The 18,721-nt window shown below is 40.7% G+C and overlaps 2 protein-coding genes across 3 annotated transcripts in view; both read left to right on the top strand.

Moving 5' to 3' along the window:
• bru3 (bruno 3) overlaps window positions 1–18,721 on the top strand; it is a 620,380-nt gene that overhangs the window by 74,479 nt on the left and 527,180 nt on the right. The window lies entirely within an intron of this gene.
• LOC122418878 (major royal jelly protein 1-like) lies at window positions 12,934–17,176 on the top strand. The gene is made up of 3 exons (XM_043432962.1): window positions 12,934–13,443; window positions 15,061–15,467; window positions 16,574–17,176. Exons 1-3 carry the CDS (start codon window positions 13,093–13,095, stop codon window positions 17,055–17,057), a joined length of 1,242 nt encoding a protein of 413 aa, XP_043288897.1. The 5' UTR covers window positions 12,934–13,092; the 3' UTR covers window positions 17,058–17,176.

Below are 18,721 nucleotides of genomic sequence, written 5' to 3' on the forward strand. Positions count from 1 at the left end.
AATTTCGAGGATCTCTATTATTCTTTTTCTCTTGTCCTGGGAAATTAAAAGTCTCGAGTAGATAAGATCGTGAAAACGTATATAGGACACGGATACGGTACGCATATATCTGGCTCTTTCGTTGAAACGACTATATAGCTGAAAGCTGCTCTAGTCGAGATGGGTTACTCATTCGGAGCCCCGCCAGTACAATGAGAGTGAGAGATAGAAGAAGGAGGCTGCGAAAGGATGAGGCAGTACCAACTCAGAGAACTGCACAGATTCTCTCCTCTATTTTCATTTCTCGTTGCTGTTTCCCTCGGTGCTGTTTCACTCTATATTTATCTAATAGCACTCTCTCCCGGACCTCGGTCGTCAGTTGCTGCACCTCCTTTCGTTCCGCTGGCCCGGCCCATAAAGGTCCTTCTTTGCTCACACCGCGGCCATCCTCCCGGCTGCACACCAAACGTAACAGAGCGTAGTCGGCTGCGCGCACTTTGCGCTTCCATTATACGGCCAGTTTCCGCCTTCCCCGACTCAGGAGCATGTCCTCGAAATAATTAAGAGTTCATTAAGCCAAGATTGATTGCTTTGTTTAGAGGCGGAAAACAACCGCTCTCTTGTGCTTGCGCAGCCGCATTCCTCTCTTTGTGCCATGGTGCAAAACGTCTCTAACGTTTCGTACAAGAGCACGTAAAATTGCGATAGAGATACCACCCATGTATACCTCGACTGGGCAATTCATGAATAGAGCTTCGTTGTTTATCGCTCTCTTTCGCCAACTTTCTCTCCGACTTTCCACTCCTTGTTGATATCACTTTTTCTCTTTTTCACTCTCTCTCCCTCTCTTCCTCCTTCTACTCTCTCATTCCTAGTTTTTCACTGGATACTCATGCCATTCCGCATATCCGTTCGGTACTGCAGTCCAGAAACGTGCTGTTGCTTCTACTGAGCATTCTGCTAATATTCTTCGAGACAATGCTTCGAGATTTATGCATCGGGAGATAACGCCTAGTTGGTCGTTCTACTTAGCTTTATTGACATGTGCGAGTCGATCCCAGTTTTCTTCTTTCTCTTTTATCCATTTCCACACGATTTTCTCTTGCCGACTGACGTTTTGGTATCGAGTTCTCTTGGTTGGATATGCAGTGAACGCATGTTTACATTATTTCAGACAATTTCAATACAATCAAATAAAATAAAGGAAAAATGCCTCCCATACAATGCATACTTGTTTACTTTCGTGTCCCGTAAAGTCTCTTTCTCGTGGTGCTAGTCTTTTAATATATAATAAATAAATTATAATATTAAAATGATCTCGGTGAGACTTGGAGGTTACAATTATTAAAACTTCAATTTCTTAATTATGACAATGTTACAATGATGTTTTTCTCTTATTACTGCAGTGAATTTGTCGCTCTGAGGAGAGATTATTGGACGGCTGGTATTATCGATGCATTTTCCTGATTTGCGTGTGAGTTTAGGCAAATGTAAATCGCATATCGAAAAAAATGTTTCAGTAACTAAGGAGCAATGTTGTTTTAAACTTTCGGGGATCAACGAACTCATTATAGAACATTGTTGGCTGGTCTGACGCGTAATTTTCAGACTAATAACATTTTTCACGATTAATATATGCGACCGGCGAATCTATAGGAATCCGGTCGTTCTATAGTATCTCAATACCACCGGAGTTTGGAAAACTTTTTCGCTGCGTTGGATACCATAACGAGCGATTAATTTTGTTAATTCGTTTTATTTTATCATCATATTATCACTTTCAGATAACCATCAATAGCGATGCGTGGGCTGCTATTAAAAAACTTTTCCCGGCGTTCAGCAAGGTTTCAATACAATATCCGTCAATCGATCTCTTTCTCCTTCCTGCCCTCTTTTCCCTCGCCCCGGTGCACCAAGAGATAGAGACGATTTATCGACCGCGAAAATTCAAGTTTCTCACTCTAACGTGCTTAATAAGTGTGTGGACGAGACTAAAACCTGAATTCATCTGTGCTCGTGGATCGACCATGAAGAGAACGGAGCAGTGGAGTGCAGAATAAAGAATGAAGGAGGTTGAGTTATACGGGCGAGTGACTGCCGAGAATTCAGGGTAGAATCGATGCGCGACTAGAACGAAAATCGAGCTTACACCGAGAGAGAATAAAAGAAAATGATGGACAATAAAAAAAAAAAAAGAAAGAAAAAGAAAGGAAAAATAGAGAGGAAAAGAGCATAAGAGAACAGGAGCTACGCGTACGCCGCGAGGAACGACCCTCATGAAGGGTTATTACTCGTCCTCTGGGAGGTAACAAGAACCGGTAGATTACTTCGAATCACCGTTACGATCCGCCTAGCAATCAGGCCACCAGCTTTTTTGCCCTCTCGCTCACTCTCATCCCTTTCGCTCTGCTGTTCGTTCACTCTTGATCTCCTCGAGCCATGTCGTCGTTGCCTTCGTTGGTTGCTCTCAACCCTCAAGCGTTTCTCCACACCGATATTTGCGCGCTCTTCATCTCACTCGTCCTCTTCGTTTTTACCTTATAGTGCTATCTCATTCTCCCGAGCCGTAGTATACCCCTCGTCGTCGTCACACCGTCGCTGTCGACGCGACTACGAAGACTCAAGATTCCGGGTTATCGATCCTCGGCTTCGTAACGAACTTTAAATTGATGATTATACCGACGATGGAAGAGAGACGATCGACTGTAAACCATTTTCTACGGGAAGGAGCAACGATAAGAGGGCTATGAGACTCTGGGAATCAGCGAGGAAAGTCGATTGCTCCCAATCTGAAGCCTAATGTCGGTGATTCGTTTTTCTGATTTTCCCAAGCCCGTCCGCGCATCCCTCGAATACCACAGATCGATTATTAATAAAAGAAAATTGATCTGCGGCAACGCCAAATTACAATCAGAACCCGAATGTATTCTGCTTATTTAAAGCTTCAACAAATTCGGAGCTTCACTTTCGTTAGTGTACCTCGAAACTCGATCCACAAAATGGAGTATAATGAGCTACAAATGAAATAGAAACAAGAAAATCGAGTGGAAAGAATGTAGGTGTCAAAAAACATTGATCCTTAAAACTGCGGAACAGTGCGGACAAAATAATGAAAACTTCCTAGCAGATTTTTCATAAAAAGCTAGTGAATTGATGAACAGAAAATTGATTTATAACCAATGAGCCTGACAACGATTGAAAAAAGAAAACTGTCGAACAAATTTTCTCTTTATTTCCGTGATTCTTTTTATACATAACGCGACGGAGCTTAATAAGAGCAAAAATATAAGAGTGTCTCTCCGCGTGGATGACATCGGAGAAAATGTGTCTTTTTCTCCATTTATTTCCGTCTTCCCTTTGCGCTGCAGACTCAGTCGATTAAGAGCGATTGAAGTAAACTCGGGCAGACTGCAGTACACCTCCTCTCGTCAATTGCGTCGTCACGCGGTTATACACCGAATGAAATATCCTCACGATGGCTATGACAGTCAGCTAATTCTCCCATTTTCTCGCTTACTGTTCTATTTTCCGTTCTTTCTCCATCCCTTTCTCTCTCTCTCTCTCTCTCTCTTTCTCTCTCTTTCTCTTCGACTCCCAACGCTTTGTCGTTACTGGGATGAGACGAATCCACAACGATGATAGAAACGGGAATATCGAAGAAGGGGCTAGAGTAGAAATCCATCATTTCCAAGAGAATGGAAAAAAGAAAGACTTACAGCAAGAGCCGAACATTTTCTCGATCGTGGACAATATTCAACTGTGCAGAATGGCGAATCGTGTGCGCTCGATTCTTCGATCCCGTACGGGGAATATAAGGGTTGAGGAGGACCAGAGCTGGTGGTAGTTGAAGAATGGCGTATAGAGGAATTCGAGCTAGTGTTCTCTTTCACAGTGACAAATTCGAATGGATGGTATGTACATAGTGGAGAGGAGTATATGCGCCAGGAATCGATAGGAAAGGGAATAGAATTTCCAACGAACCAATCGTGGCTTATCGTCCGGAGAAACAGCGACCACGGTGGAACGAATTCTTCTGGTTTGTGAGCGAGTGAAACAGGATAGTATGAGAAATAAAGAGAAAGAAAGAATGAGGAGGAAAGAGCAAGAGAGTGAGCAGTGCAAGAATTTAAGCTCGAAGGGTGGAAGAAGGAAAGAGATAGGACCGCAGTCTCGGGACCTTCTTCCGTGAGGTGGGAATGGACGACCCGGCGAGCAGAGAACAAGCTTTTCTACCAGAGTCAAATATACGATCGTTAAAGAAGTGTATATGTGTGGATACTTGTGAGAAGATGTGTGTATTTGCATGTGTGTGTGTGGGTGTGTTGGGAGAAGGTACTCGTGGTTACCAGCGTGATAAATCACTCTCGATTCTCACAAGCCAGATCTTTTCGGGTTCTTGTTAGTGGACCGTCGCTCAAGCGAACTCTATCCGAGGATTCCCCGGCGTACAAGCCCCGCGACGCCAAGATGAGATGCACTTCTTTGCAGCCCACAAATTTCTTTCTCTCAATGTGCTCAATCCCTTTACTCCTGTGGGAACAAAACATTGCAAAATTCAGGTGACGGTACGCTATCCTAATTTGTCTTGGATAAGCTCGTCATGTTTTCAACACCTTGACCCTCTCAGACCGAGGCCTATTTCGCGTTGAAGGAAAATTATTCTTTTCATAATATTATCTAAAAATACTTCGTAGTTTACGAATCCGTGGTGATATTTCAGCTTTTTTGTTGGGGAGTGAAATCAGAAAAACTTACAAATTGGAGTATTTATGTTTGGAGTATGAAAAACAAATGTGTACTCACTTTTATTTTGCGATAACTAAAGCACGTTCTCACACAGTGCCAACTCAACACGAAATGCTGACTTTATATTGATATTTCGATGCGTTAAGGTAATTCTATCGCCAGGCTTAGTTCATAAGATTTAAAAAAAAAAATTTTATGCTGTACTTAAACCTTCAATAAAGGGCTGTGTAAAATTTCAGGGTCGGTTATCGATCTAATTTCAGAGAAATTAATTATTAAAATTGGTGATTTTCGTGAAGGAATTTCAAAACAGCATACAAAAACCTAACTTCCGGTTGCTACAAAAAGGTATATTTGCCTAGAAATCCATAAAATTGTGGAAAAAAACTGCAATTCGCATACTTAATACTTGTAGTAATCTAATACTCCCAAAAAAAGTTGCCCTTATCGGCCTATTTTTTACGGAATATTAAGTTCAATTTGAACTTCCGGCATTGGATTTCCTACGACTCGCTATGATAAAGAGACATGACAGTAAGGCATCAGCTGAGTGTAGTCCTAACCTAATTTGACAGATCAGCAGAAAAGAGGTTAAACACTCACGAGTGGTCGAATAGAAAAAGACGGAGAGAACCGGTGTTGCCAAACGTAAACCTGGGGATACTACGCGAATCGTTGGAATAACTTTTTTTTAATTTTTATAATTCAGTACGAACATTCATTTAAAGGATTACATATGGAAAATTTTACTTATAAGAAATAATTTTTTTCCATATTCTCAATAACATTAATTACTATAAGTCTCAACTATTTTCAGTGGTGCGACTAGACTGAAGCGATAGAATTACCTTAAAGCAGTTTATCTCTTGGTTCAAGAATATCTATGATGCAATCTAACCTTGCTTGATGGAATTAGGCCCGATCTTACTGACCGATGCAGTTTTATGGGGCCTGGAAGCACGTGTTGCATAGAAGCAACATACGCTCCTAGAGGGTTAACGATATTTTCCCTCATCGTATCGGCATATAAACATCCGATCATCACTTCGAAAGTTCTGTGCAAAATGATATCAGATGAGGACTGAAGTTTTGAGAAAAGACAGAGGAAATGAAGATTTTGCATGTCACATATCCTGGGTCAGCTCTGCGGCTTGGCATTGTTGAAGAACTTTTGTTATGGAAATTAGTACGAAGGTTATTATTTGACAGTGCCTCACATCGGAGCGGTATATCCATAAAATGTGTAGTAGATATTACGAAATCTCCGGAGTTCTCGCTCGTTCCACGTAGCGAAAACTGCTCTCGCCACACTCCACCAGCTGTGACATTCTAATGTCGCCTTTCAAACTTAACTCGGTGAATTGCGTTATTCAAATTTGTCGCCTCAATTTCGTCGGCACTTCTTGGTTGTCTCTTGGGACAACTGTGCGGCGCTGCTATCCAAGATACTCCCGAAGCCTTTGGGAGCCACTTCCTTGGGTCCGAGCGCTGTGCGATAGTCGTGCCAGATTGTCGACGCGCATAATGAGATTCCTCGTATCGTGGATAATCCCTCAAATCCAAGGGACTGCGAGTCCTCACGGCCATCGAAGCGAGGAACGAAAACAACGTGAGTGAAGAAACTGAGGCAGGCATCGGATAACTTTCGGGTCGTTACGAAAACTATGCAACGCGAAAGCACGCAGTGAAATTATTTTATTTTCAATTTATTTGTTAAGCCTGCGAAATTCTAGAGACCAACTGGAACACCAGTGGCTCTTGAATTAGTACAAGCCAGCGTGTTTTTGTACGGGAGTATGCGAATGCGTGAGCAAACTGGTTCTTGGCAAACAGTACCATCGAGCGGAACCGAACGAGTACACGCAGTTCTTAACTTTTTGCGGATGTGCTAATTATTCAAACGATCAGCGATTAAAAACAAGTACAGAGCCAATGAGGATTGAAAAAAAAGGATTCTCATTTTATCGCATAGACATGCGGCTCGTCGAAGAGACGTGTACATGTGCTAAGTCTATCATCGACTGTACAAATTTTCGACTCTATTACAAACCCGGCTGTGACTCAACCATTAATACCACATACATGCACCAACCGTTTCATTTTCGCGAGGATTAAGTAACCAGCCTCCCATTGTATACATGTATATACACACAGACTCTCGCACACACATATCCTCTCGTTACGTACGTACGCGGTCGCTATTAACGGTTTAATTAGCGTAAGTTTTCATCTGCGGGATTACACACCGGTTTTGTGAGGCGTGCTGCGCTGCGGGCAGCTCACAGAGCCTCTGGCTAATACAGCAGCCTCCGGAGCAGCCTGGCACGGAGAATGCTGCACGACTCGAGAGAGAACAGGAAATATCCTGTCTTGTCGCGCGGTGCGAAAGACTGCATTTTTCACCGCATATTATTGCTTACCGGTAGGATTAAGAGAGAATCGCAATGGCAATTAAACCTGCACTGTGCGAAAGAAAGCCATGTAATTACAACTCTTTCGGTATAACACCGCCATTAGGGCTCGGGCCTCCCTTTTTCATTAATAATCTAGGCAAAATTTACGGTTGGAAAAAAAAAATTCATAAAAATGATTTTCCTCGTATGAACCAATCCTGTCTTCACATTTCTAGTCGACAACGCCCCCGGGAACATTGCTGCGATGATCTCTGACGCACAATGTGTGTTGCGCCTATTCACGTTGTTGCTTGGAAAATATTTGGAAAATAGAGTCGATCGTTGTGAACAGTTGGCTAGACGAATTTTTGCAAAGGACCAACATCGAGCTCAATAAGAATGTGAACAGAGGGTAGCTTCGTCGCGAAGCTCCTCCGTACAAAAGAATTCGCCGGTTAACGACGTCACGTTCAGTACGTCCGACGGTAGACGTGCTCGCGACACCATACTCAAGTTCGGCTACCGAGAGAACAAGAAAAAAGAAGGGAGAGAAGGAGCGAAAATAGAAGGAAAAGGAATCGAGACGCGACGAGGAAAAAGGTTGCAGAGATAGAGTCAGTCGGAGTAAAGGAAACGAGACAGTGATAGAGTGAAAGGAGTGCAATTCTCTTTCAGCCTCCCTTCTCCTTCTTTCTTTCTCTTTCACCCCACCAACTATTTATTCCGGCACAAATCGCATTACCAACTCCAACTGCAAAATCGACTTGGGCAACTTTTACGGCGTTTTCGTCCTTGCGCTCTCGCAGTATCAGCGAGAGCAGCATCCAATGTGTACAGGACCCTACTGAGGGAAAGGAGGGGGGATGAGTATCTAACCCTCGCTTACTCTTGTTCGGCTTTCTCTCTCATCCGAAGGGACAAAGATATATAGTAAGAGAGAGAGAAACTTCCCCGTACGGTCCAACTTTGACTTGTACGAGGGTTTACCAAACTCAGTTTAAGAAGAACTGTTTTCAACGTAGAAGAGAGGCGAGAGAGAAAGAGACGAAAAGATACCGATCCCGTCAAATGGAAAGAGAACAGTTCCACCGCTGCTGCTTCTGCTTCTGTTGTTGCTCAGACTTTTCTTCTTGTGGATGGAAAATCGACGTCTCAAGAGAACGACCCCCTTTCTCTTCCTCTGTTTTACAGTTACACGCTCAAATCTCGTGACTGTTTGTACATACAGATAAGAGAAAAAATAAGGGAGATATTAGAGTTAGGCATGTCTCCGGCGATGCGATTAATCGTGGATGGGAGCCACGTTGGGAACGAGTTCTCCAAGACCTTAAAAGTATTTCGGCCAATGCGTTGTATCTGAATTCTTCAACTGTCTTCTATCCGATATAAAATGATTTTCAATCAAGTTGAATTTGTGATTTTGATTCCATCAGTAGTAGTAAATGCAATAAGTGCAAAAAAATCCAGATTCGTAATGAATGAGGAAAGTTTTCGCAGAAACAAGTAGAAAGTCGTAATGAGTTGAAACGAAAGTTTCTTCAACGATCCAATTATTTCCAATCAACTTTTTATCTGTCATTATTTTTGCATATTAATGATCATAATGAAAAACACTGTTCCTCAATTCTGAACGTATTTTTCCTCCAAATATGAAGATACCTATTTTACGATTTTTCAAAGTAATGAGTTAAAAAATACTTCGTGTCTAGCCTGTAATTTTCTTGTCTACGATCGTTGATTCTCCATTTTCCCGATATTCCATCACCTTGTCGTTACATAGGTGTGCGAGATCACCACAGTGGTGGAAGCGGTTGTAAATCATTCGGGTCCAGGCAACGTTTCGCAGATGGTGTATTTGATTTAGCTTTCGGATAAAGGTCGCTCAAGCTCGTGTACATACCTGATGATATGTGTACTTTTGACGGTTGGACACGAGTCTGGTAGTCACGATGGTAGAGATACGAAGCTCGATCAGACGGCGAGGTGGAGTTGTGCAGGGCTATCAAAATTGAAATTAACCAAGTATTCGTCTAGAGGATGAGGAGAGTTCAAGTTAATCCGTACAAAGTGATTTATTGTCGTCGTGTTATTACTTTAACGATCGAGATGGAACTGCTCGCAATCTCAAATGTTGGGGAGGTTCAAAGGCCGAGCATTCGTAATACCAAAATAATGAAGAATTGTGTTTCTTTTACGGAACTTGAGAGCTACGTACATGCTGGTAAAGAAGCAAAAAAAATCGAACAAAAAAACTCCATATTGCACTCTGTTTGCGATGAAAAGCGAATTCGCTTATGGCCCCGTTGCGTGCTCGCCGTAATAACTGTGAGAAATCACTTATTGCCTCCTACGTTGTGGGCAGTATGTAAGCCACGAGAGTTCCGCCTCGCTGACTTGTGGTCATACAATTATTTCTTTTTGTCGTCATTTCTGCTGGCCCTGCAGTGCAATTTGCACGTGTCTTTCGTGGTATATGAAAAACTGGCGGACATTAGAGCCCAAACAAATATCGATAATTAATATCGAATCGGAATATCAATTTTTACGACGATATTCGATCACTCATATATCGCAGATTTTTTTCAATCCTTACCCACATACGGAGATCTTATGACACGGAAATCATTCGATCCGTGCTCTCATTTCGTCATACCGAGAGGTGTGTCCCTGACGCTGCTCGACATCCATACGCGAGAGTGACAACTCATGCGTATCGCAACTCTCTGCGCCGTAGCGGTAAATTATTCGTAACGAAGCATGTGCCACGTTGCCTTGCACTCCAAATCATTTAATGACATTGATTCAATGACACAACATTCTTCGTTCAAGTTTTCCTCAATGAACATCATAATAATCGTTATCACTGCAATGACGTAGCATAATATCGAAACAAACAACGGTTCGACCAGCAATAAAGTATATACGTAACGGTTTGTATTTCTTTTTGCTATTTTTATCCAAGCGATCCACTGATTGATTTTGAGAGTTTGCATGGCTTCATTGGAGCAAGTGTTTAAATAATGAAACAAATTTGTTCACTGTTAACAAAGCAAGTTTTTAAATAGAACAGGAAACAAGTCGAGTTCCGTATGTTGACTGTTGAAGCACAACGATTCCACTTCAGTTGATTTCAGAATTGAATACTTTGTGGAACAATTTCTGACTTCCATACAAAAGACCGTTACAAATTAGATTTTTTCGTTTGTGGGTTGTTCGAAAGAAAGTTTACATCCTCAAAGTATTATTTTTGTGCGAAGGTCTGCAGATTGCTGAAAAGGAAGTTTGTCTTTTCAAAGCGTTATCTTCCATTTGAATACACAATTTATATTTACTTGTCATTTAAGTTCACAGAATATTCATTGTTATGTAATAAACTTCTTTTCATCTCCGTTTTAAGACGTAAGACATGGAAAGTAGCAATACTATAAAGAAAAGTATGCACTGAGGATACAGATAGCCAAGAAAAAAGGAGGAAGGAAATCTTTGAAACTAAAGGAGCCAGGGAAGCAGTAAGCTAATTATTTTGCTTAATTAGCTCCTGCGAAAAAGTACGTGTAACCTGTAGACAGGAAACGGACCAAAACAGGCTGCAGGATATCTTTCTTATCTTCCGTTTGCATTGTAGAAGCTTTCCCCTGACTGCATGATCCTTTATCCACTCAAGATTCTCTCATTCTTACTTTTAAATTATTTTGAGTGATTCCTGTAATAATCAAGTGTTAGGTCAAGAAGTACACGAAGAAAATGAGGATGAAATTTGTATAAATAGTGTCAAAAATCCAAGATGTGGATCCACAAATATTATAGCATTTTGAAAAAGGTATTGAAGTGTTCAACTCTCACTAAATCGTTGTTAAAAAATACGTTTGTTTGGCGCCATAAAAGCGGTGGAGTTTGTACAGGCCTATTGGTATTTGTTAAACAGTTTTTTAGGATTCACGGATGCATTTTTGACAAAAAATATAAAAATGACAACTCGTGATGTTATAGAATCGGAATGTGTGGCACTGATGAAATTCTGGTTTTTAGAATACTATTCTGTAATGTATGAGGAGTGTATTTTATGATATTTGCCATGTTCAAGTTTATAAAAGTGGAGTGGACCTCGTGCAAGCTTTCTCTTTCGATCCTCGGGTCGAGTCGCTACCACGTCTCTCGATGCAGCTTGAGCTGACGTCTTAATCCACTTCCCATCGATATCTTCACTTTACTCGAATATTTGAAGGCGCAACGGGGTTTTCGAGCCAAATATTAAAAAGAAAGTTTTAAACCGGCCAATGCAAGATGTGTAGAGACGTGCAGTGGTTATGCTCGAGATTGAGAGCTTTGATTGGGTAATCCACGTGACACATTCATCCGCAGTTTAAAAAAAAACCGATTACGTTACGTTTCGTGATGTTCGATGGAGATGAAAATAGATATACTTGGTAAATTGGAAAAAATATTGATTTCCACGACCGAACTCGTCGGACCCGAGTTCGCTAGAGAGAGTTCTGCCTCAGCGAGGAAAGATTCACCGGCCATGACGCATAAAAATAAAAAACGAACGCAAAAAACCGCTATGCTTAGCAACAAGTCCTGCTGTCGAAAAATAGTCTGCGTCGATTGAATTAAGGTCTGAAACGCATTTAATGTTTGGTTTTTGACGAAGGATTCTTACTGAGCTGGTTTTCAATCTTCGTCATTTTCAAGATTCACTTTTCAATCATGGCGACCAAGAGGCATTGACAATATTCAGTGAAGTTCCATCAAAATATTTTATTTGTCCACAGCAATATTTCCAGTGTAATCAAAACTATTCGCCTCATTTTTAATAGCAAAGAGCGAGTTGCAATTCTCGCGATGCTTTATTGTGACTATTCATACGAAATTTTTGTTTTCGATTCAGAGTTGAAGCTGATACTGCATCTTAAGAATGTTACGTTTCGAGGACTGCAAAACATCTGGGAAGACCTGTTTGGATAATAGCGACTATAAGCGCGTGTAGACACTCTTTACGATAACTACTCGACATGAAACCTACGAAATGTCAGATCTTTGTTAACCCACTGAAACGAATTCAAGATCAGTGTGATTCACATGTGTCGCAGTATCGGAAGACCATTTGCATAAATAACTGCAGCAATAAATAAGCCGGAAGCAGCATATTATCACGAGAAAATGTGATCCTTCGGAAAAGCATAAAAATAGGAAACTCGGATTTTTTCCTCAATACTATAAAAAAAAAAAAATTAAATGCGGGACACGGAAAGTAATTAGCAGCAGTGCCCTTGTTGCTGAGACGATATAAAATGAGAATGCTCAAAGACATTTATCCTTGGTCGATGGGATGAGCAATCGGCATTACTGGATACACGAAGGCTTCACGTTCTTTTACAGCCTCCTGCGCCAATTTCGATTATTATGTGGAATTTTAATTATAAAATTGAGCTATGTAAACGACAGTGATTTGATTTCGAAATGATTTAAACTGATGTGTAAAAGGCATGAAAACATTCATGATAGTGAGAAAAAAACCGATTCTAAAAATCCATTGGCCATTGCTGTACAAATGATGCATAAATTATACAAATAAATATAAATATTACTGAAGTCTGGCAAGTGTCCAGTGGAAGGTTATTCAGATTTAGGAATTAGCATAAACGAGAAAGCCTGCGATTCGGATGTATCGAGTGACTGCAGAAAAAACAAGTCTCTGGCTTTACCAAATTGGAGGTGGAGCAGCAAGAATGATTGTCCGGTGTAGAGGGGGTAGGTTATAGTGCACTTGGAGAGAGAGAGAGCCTGTTGGTTTGGTTAAAGTGACGGGAGATTTCCCACGTAACACTTTGCAGACCAGTGCAGTTTCGATCGTAGACTAACATATCACGCGAGATCCGATCCCTCAGTTTCGTCGGACTCAGAATTTTTATTCGCCAATTTTTCATAAATATACTGAGTTGTTTGGGACCATACATCAGTTGATTATTCGACGATGGGACCGATTGTCACACTTTTGGGCCTTGCCTGCCTCGCTTCTTCGGTCCTCGCTCAATCCGGCCTGCGCGTTCAGTATCAATGGGAATATGTCGACTGGGTTGAACCGAGCGTCGAACAAACTGGAAAATCTTATATTCTGGGAAATTCATTTCCCCTTGACATAGATATCGACAAGTTGGGACGAATTTTCGTGACAAGCCCGCAGTGGTTCGAGGGAATACCGATTTCATTGTCGCTGATGACCAATGCGCAGGGGCCGGGCGGTCCCTTGCTGACGCCGTATCCAGACTGGTCCTGGCATGTGCCCAACGATTGTGAGAAAATTACCTCCGTTTTCAGGATAGCGGTAAGCTACACACGTTTTGCGATCGAGTCGCATTTCCCCGCGGGCTAATTCGGCCAGTTTCCGCGCTCATTTTCACCTATCACATCCGATAGTTGTTCAAAATTTCTCTTGAAAAATTGCGTACGAAAGTAGTAATCGTGGTGAACGAATAGTTCAAAAATTCTTCACTTCTGACCAATGTTTTGAAATCAAACATGTGGTCAAACGTGTTATTGCGTATGGACAGCTCAACTCTCCCGATGAAATCGCGTACTGTTTTCTTTCGCAAAACTTCGAGGAGAAAATAATGCAGCATTAAATGTTGGCTTATGCAAATGAAGTAATGGAGCAGTGCACTCGGGTATTTTTTCACTCTTTTGAACATGACGCTTTAGTGGTGCATCGAACTCACTTTGTACTTACGTCATTGAACGCATGATGCAATTTGTTCGAAATGTTTTCGGAAGAAAAATATTCTCAAGTAGAGTAAGGTCAAGTTTCCACATCGCACATCCTCACTGAATGCTTCTATCTATTTTTCACGAACAAAAAATGCTTCTCACTCTATACGAGTAAACGAGAGTTTGATTTGTCATCAATGATATCATCAGTGATAAGTTGAGCAAAATTAGATAAGCAGTCAATACTCAACCAAGTATAGAATCATCGAAAAAAATGTAACGCAGACGAAAATTTTTCTTCGAGTCTAGAAGGTAAAATGTCAGAGTATTCTGCTGAGTTTGCAAATGCGAATTCCTCTGCGCTAACCCTCTAAACTTGCCATTTGTCGTGTCGTCGGTTTTAAGAAGTATCGATTCCAGTATACTTTTTCATCTGGTTAAATAAAAAAGAAAAAAAAAGTATAGTGAAATGGTGAGCATGAAACTCTGATGAAACGCGTTTTCGTTGCAAGGTTTCGACAGTTGTTGCATCGAGTTTCGAAAATTTATCCACACCCACTGAATTATTTGTTTCTCTCACGCGTGCAGTGAAACGTAATGCAATTACAAGGCAGAAAAAGTCTAGTCATTTCAAATGTACCTCATATGGAATCAAAGTTGCTCAATCACCAGCCATATATAAAAATAGAATCGCGGAATTTCGATGAAACAATACGTGAGAACGCACGTGTCGAATAGGTAATTTTCTAATATTAAAAAAAAAATGTTCACATCAGTTTTCCACTGCTAAACCCTTGAAATAATGGCGTTTTCTTGAAATAACGTTTCCTGTCACTATTCATATCGATGTGAATTAATCAAACTCTAATTCACACTTTATAAATACTAATGAAAGCCTGCATTTATTATAAGCGTTTGATGGGCTTGCATAACACTAAAATTTGAATGCCCTTTTACGTTGCTAGACACACAACATTGGCAGCCAGGGCGCGTTCAAAATATCTAATTTTCAGCATCAAATGCTCGTACCAATTGAAATTTCATCAGCCTTCCATTTTCCTAATGGATTTGCACTCAATTCGTAGATGTTAGCTGCACCTACGTCGATAACTCATAACGGACTGTCCATACTTAATTAGAGCAACATTTTCACACCTATTTTTGACAGCTGCCTCAATCAGCAATGCAGAATCTGGAGGAAAATTTTTCATGAAATTCTTCATATTTTTCAATCTAGATCGACGAGTGCGATCGATTGTGGTTTGTCGATCTAGGCAGAAGAGGTAAAACGCTTATGTGTCCGATGAAGATTATGGTGTTTGATTTGAACACCGATCAATTGATACACACACACATTCTAAGCGACGAAACATCGTTGAACGGTATGGCTTCATACGTAACGCCAATTGTTGAGATCGGAGCAACCTGTCTCGATACTCATCTTTTCGTCGCCGACGTTATACGCCATGGTATGATGGTCTACGATCTGAGACGCGATCATTCGTGGAGACTCAATAACACATACGGAAACGCTTTCGGTAACGATTCCGACGTATCGAGTCTGACCATTGCTGGTGAAACTTTCGACCTCATCGATGGTACACTCGGAATGTCTCTTTCTCCACCAGGATTTTCAGACAAAAGGTATACACACTTTTGAGTCTTAATTTTGAAAGAACGAATAAGAAAAATATCTCAGTGGCTAGTACTTCGATGGGTGAACGCTTTTGGCTCTGCATTCAGGAGGTTCCATAAAAACGTCAAAATTGGTAGACGAAAGACGGATTTACAGCTTGATACATTGAAAACGAAATTTCGTTGATCCAACAAAATTCATTTGGTCAAAATTTATTTTTTATTCAAAAATTGATTATTTGTAATTTTTAAGCCACGGTTGAGGTTCACAAATCTTTGGTTGCATCTTGAGAAAATGGTTGAAAAAACATTTCGTTGATATAACTATCGATATTTGGTTGATTTCTCAGGATATTTAATCAGGTGATTAAGATTTTGTATCACAAAATATTCCGGTTTAATATTCATAATATTCGTGCTATTGAAACAACAAAAAGGTTGTTGCTTAAGAGAGCATATTTTTTTTACACAGTGATTTTTCTTAAAAAGCAAAAAAATGTTTAGTCATTCGCATTCTTAGAGACTAACAGAATATTTTGTGTACAATGCTTCATAAAAAACATACAGAACTTTTGTCCGAACAACAGAACGAAACTGTTAAAAAGTTCAGTACAGTTAGTTAATTGACTTATTTTTGTTAGGTAATTATTCAGCAGAACAGAAAAATGAATTTCAAACCGCATTTAGTTCAATGAAAAATTTCATCGTAAAATCATATGCAATAATGAATTTATTCATTTTATGATAAAATATGTTACAACACAAACGAAACTTTGTCGCACGAACGAAATCATGCAATAATTTTGACTGTTGTATGGATGGGTTTGATAAGTCAAAAAGGGTTTAAGGCACGTTCGAATTTTTTTCTTTTTTAATTCAACCAACTGAGATCCATTTATATAATTTGGAAATTCTATTTCCATAGGAACTTGAGTCGTGAAATTCATGAAGCATTTTTTCCAAACTCGCAATTTTTGTGTCACGATACAATGAGTCTTGGAACTGTGATTTTTCATACCAACTGTATTTTTTTTGCCTCCTGTTTGATGATTGATTCGACACAGTTTAGTATTGATTGTGAAGATACAGCAAGGCGTGATATGTTAAAATTGCAGATATCTCTACTTCAACTCGCTAGCCAGCTATTACCAAAAATTCACAGACGTCGATTCGCTCAAGATGAGCGAGAATCAGGAACCGATAATATACCAGTCGATATTGAAGCGGCCGAGTCAGGCGGGTGTTCAGGCGACTTCGAAACGTGGCGTACTGTTTTTCCAGCTGGTCGAGTACACGGCGATAGCATGTTGGAACATCGAAAAACCTTTTACTCCCGAAAACATTGCTGTTATTGCTCAGGACGAGGAAAAATTACAATACGTAAGCGGTATTAAGGTAAAAGTTAATCCGGAAGGACAAGAAGAGCTTTGGTTCAACACGATCAGACTGCAGAAAATCGTACTCAAGACGATCCGACACGACGAAGTTAACTATAGAACTTTACGAGGCCTCGTCGATGACTTGATACGGAATACGGTTTGCGAGCCTCCCAATTGGCGCGGTTCCTATCCCGACTTGACATCGTGGCGACAGATTTAAGGCAACTTCCACTGTGCGAAGAAAAATTTTTTCGATAAGGTAGAATGGAGATCGACAAGAGTGCTTTTTGCAAAAAGAACTCTTATTAATGTGAAATAAACCATAATACAAAAAAATGATTGACTGGTATTGTGAGGAATCTGAAAAACCCATGAAATCATTTTGAAAATCCAAGGATTCATGACCTCGTTTGACATGGCGAAGTATCCAGTAACCTTGTTGGAAAATCAGGCATAAGTGAAACGGTTGTGGATAAAAAGGGGGCATTGCATGAGGTAATTCTATAAGGCAGAGGCTTCAGTGCCCATGCTCTATACAGGAGAGGTTTGCAATGATCGGCCGTCGGGGACCGGGTAGATCTGTCGCTGACAGGCGGCATGTAGCAATTTAGTTAACCGTTTCATTGCCTTGTGCCTTTGGAAATGTAACGATGAAGTCTGTTGCTGACAGCGCTGCGTCGCCGCGCGAGCTCGCAAATGTTTTCGCGCAAGTATTCGAGGGAGGGAGAAAGAGGAGGGGAGTCGGAGAGACTAGAGGAAAAGGAGATGGAAACTGAACATTTTCTTAAAAGTTGGCGACAGATTTTTCTGGTCTTTTCCCTCCACTAGTAATTTAGCTCGAAGGTAAAGTCTTTACCGTGAGCGTACGTGCTTTCCTTTAGCACAAGTTTCAACGACGAGTGCTTTCATTGTGAGTGCTGTTCCATTTGGCCCCATGAAAAATTGAAAAAATAATAAATATCTATAAAGCTGACAGAAAAGGTGCGCCAGACCGTGCTAAACCCCGAGAAATACTGCCTCTCATCAACGTCATTTTCTTCGTGCGCTTTCTTGACCCAACTATGTCACGTATTCTCATATTGCTGGCATCTCTCATGGTGAAATACTCTCGGCATACTTCTTCACCCGTTCCCCCGGCTGTATAGCTTTAGATTTTTCAGGATCGCATGAGTATGTCGCAGTCACGTTACACGCCGCCTCTCAACCCTTACTCAGATTCCTACGTGTATCGTTGGGTCTTTTTAACCGAGTTGTCTGAATTTTCGAAGCTGAACATGATCCCAGCGTTCAGTAGATTCTACAACGCCCGTCACTACCGATCAGTAAGTTCTTATAATCGTTTATAAATAATAAAGTTACAAATATCATCGCTAAACCTATTAATTTATCATTCATTATTTTATTTGAATAGAATCGAGAAAAATAGGTCTCGGTTCTTAATTCCATCGTGAAATTGCTGATAAACCAGTAATCTCTCCGCGGCAATAAAAAAGGTATCACAAAAAACAAATCAAATAACTTAATCATTCCAGAGGCCTCGGCAAATGGGTGTCGTTCTCTTGAGCATCAAGTCTTCCGAGAACACAGATAGAATGGTTTTACGATTGGTACTTTTGCAACAACTTTACGAGAATACGAAAAGAATGGAGAGAACGGAGGGCTGGTAAGAAAGAAGGAAATAGAGAGAAATCCGAGTAGCTAGCCTCGTGCGGAATTTCCAAATAAATTTGCATCAGTTTTACTGCACCTAATATACATAACTACCAGTGTTTGGCACTGATACCCGTTCACCACTCGACACGTAGTACAGACCTCGTATGTCGTGTTGTACCGCGGGTCTTAGAATTTTCGCGGGGTACTTACTCTCGAAGTCGCGAAAGAAAG

The sequence above is a fragment of the Venturia canescens genome, chromosome 1 (assembly GCF_019457755.1).
Source record: "Venturia canescens isolate UGA chromosome 1, ASM1945775v1, whole genome shotgun sequence".
Taxonomy (NCBI): Eukaryota; Metazoa; Arthropoda; class Insecta; order Hymenoptera; family Ichneumonidae; genus Venturia; species Venturia canescens.

Bases quoted from the DNA above. Each gene is read 5' to 3' on its own strand.
- LOC122418878 (XM_043432962.1), top strand. From the start codon at position 13,093: ATGGGACCGATTGTCACACTTTTGGGCCTTGCCTGCCTCGCTTCTTCG. The intron at 13,444-15,060 runs GTAAGCTACACA...TTTTCAATCTAG, and splicing joins CCTCCGTTTTCAGGATAGCG to ATCGACGAGTGCGATCGATT. The intron at 15,468-16,573 runs GTATACACACTT...TTAAAATTGCAG, and splicing joins CCAGGATTTTCAGACAAAAG to ATATCTCTACTTCAACTCGC.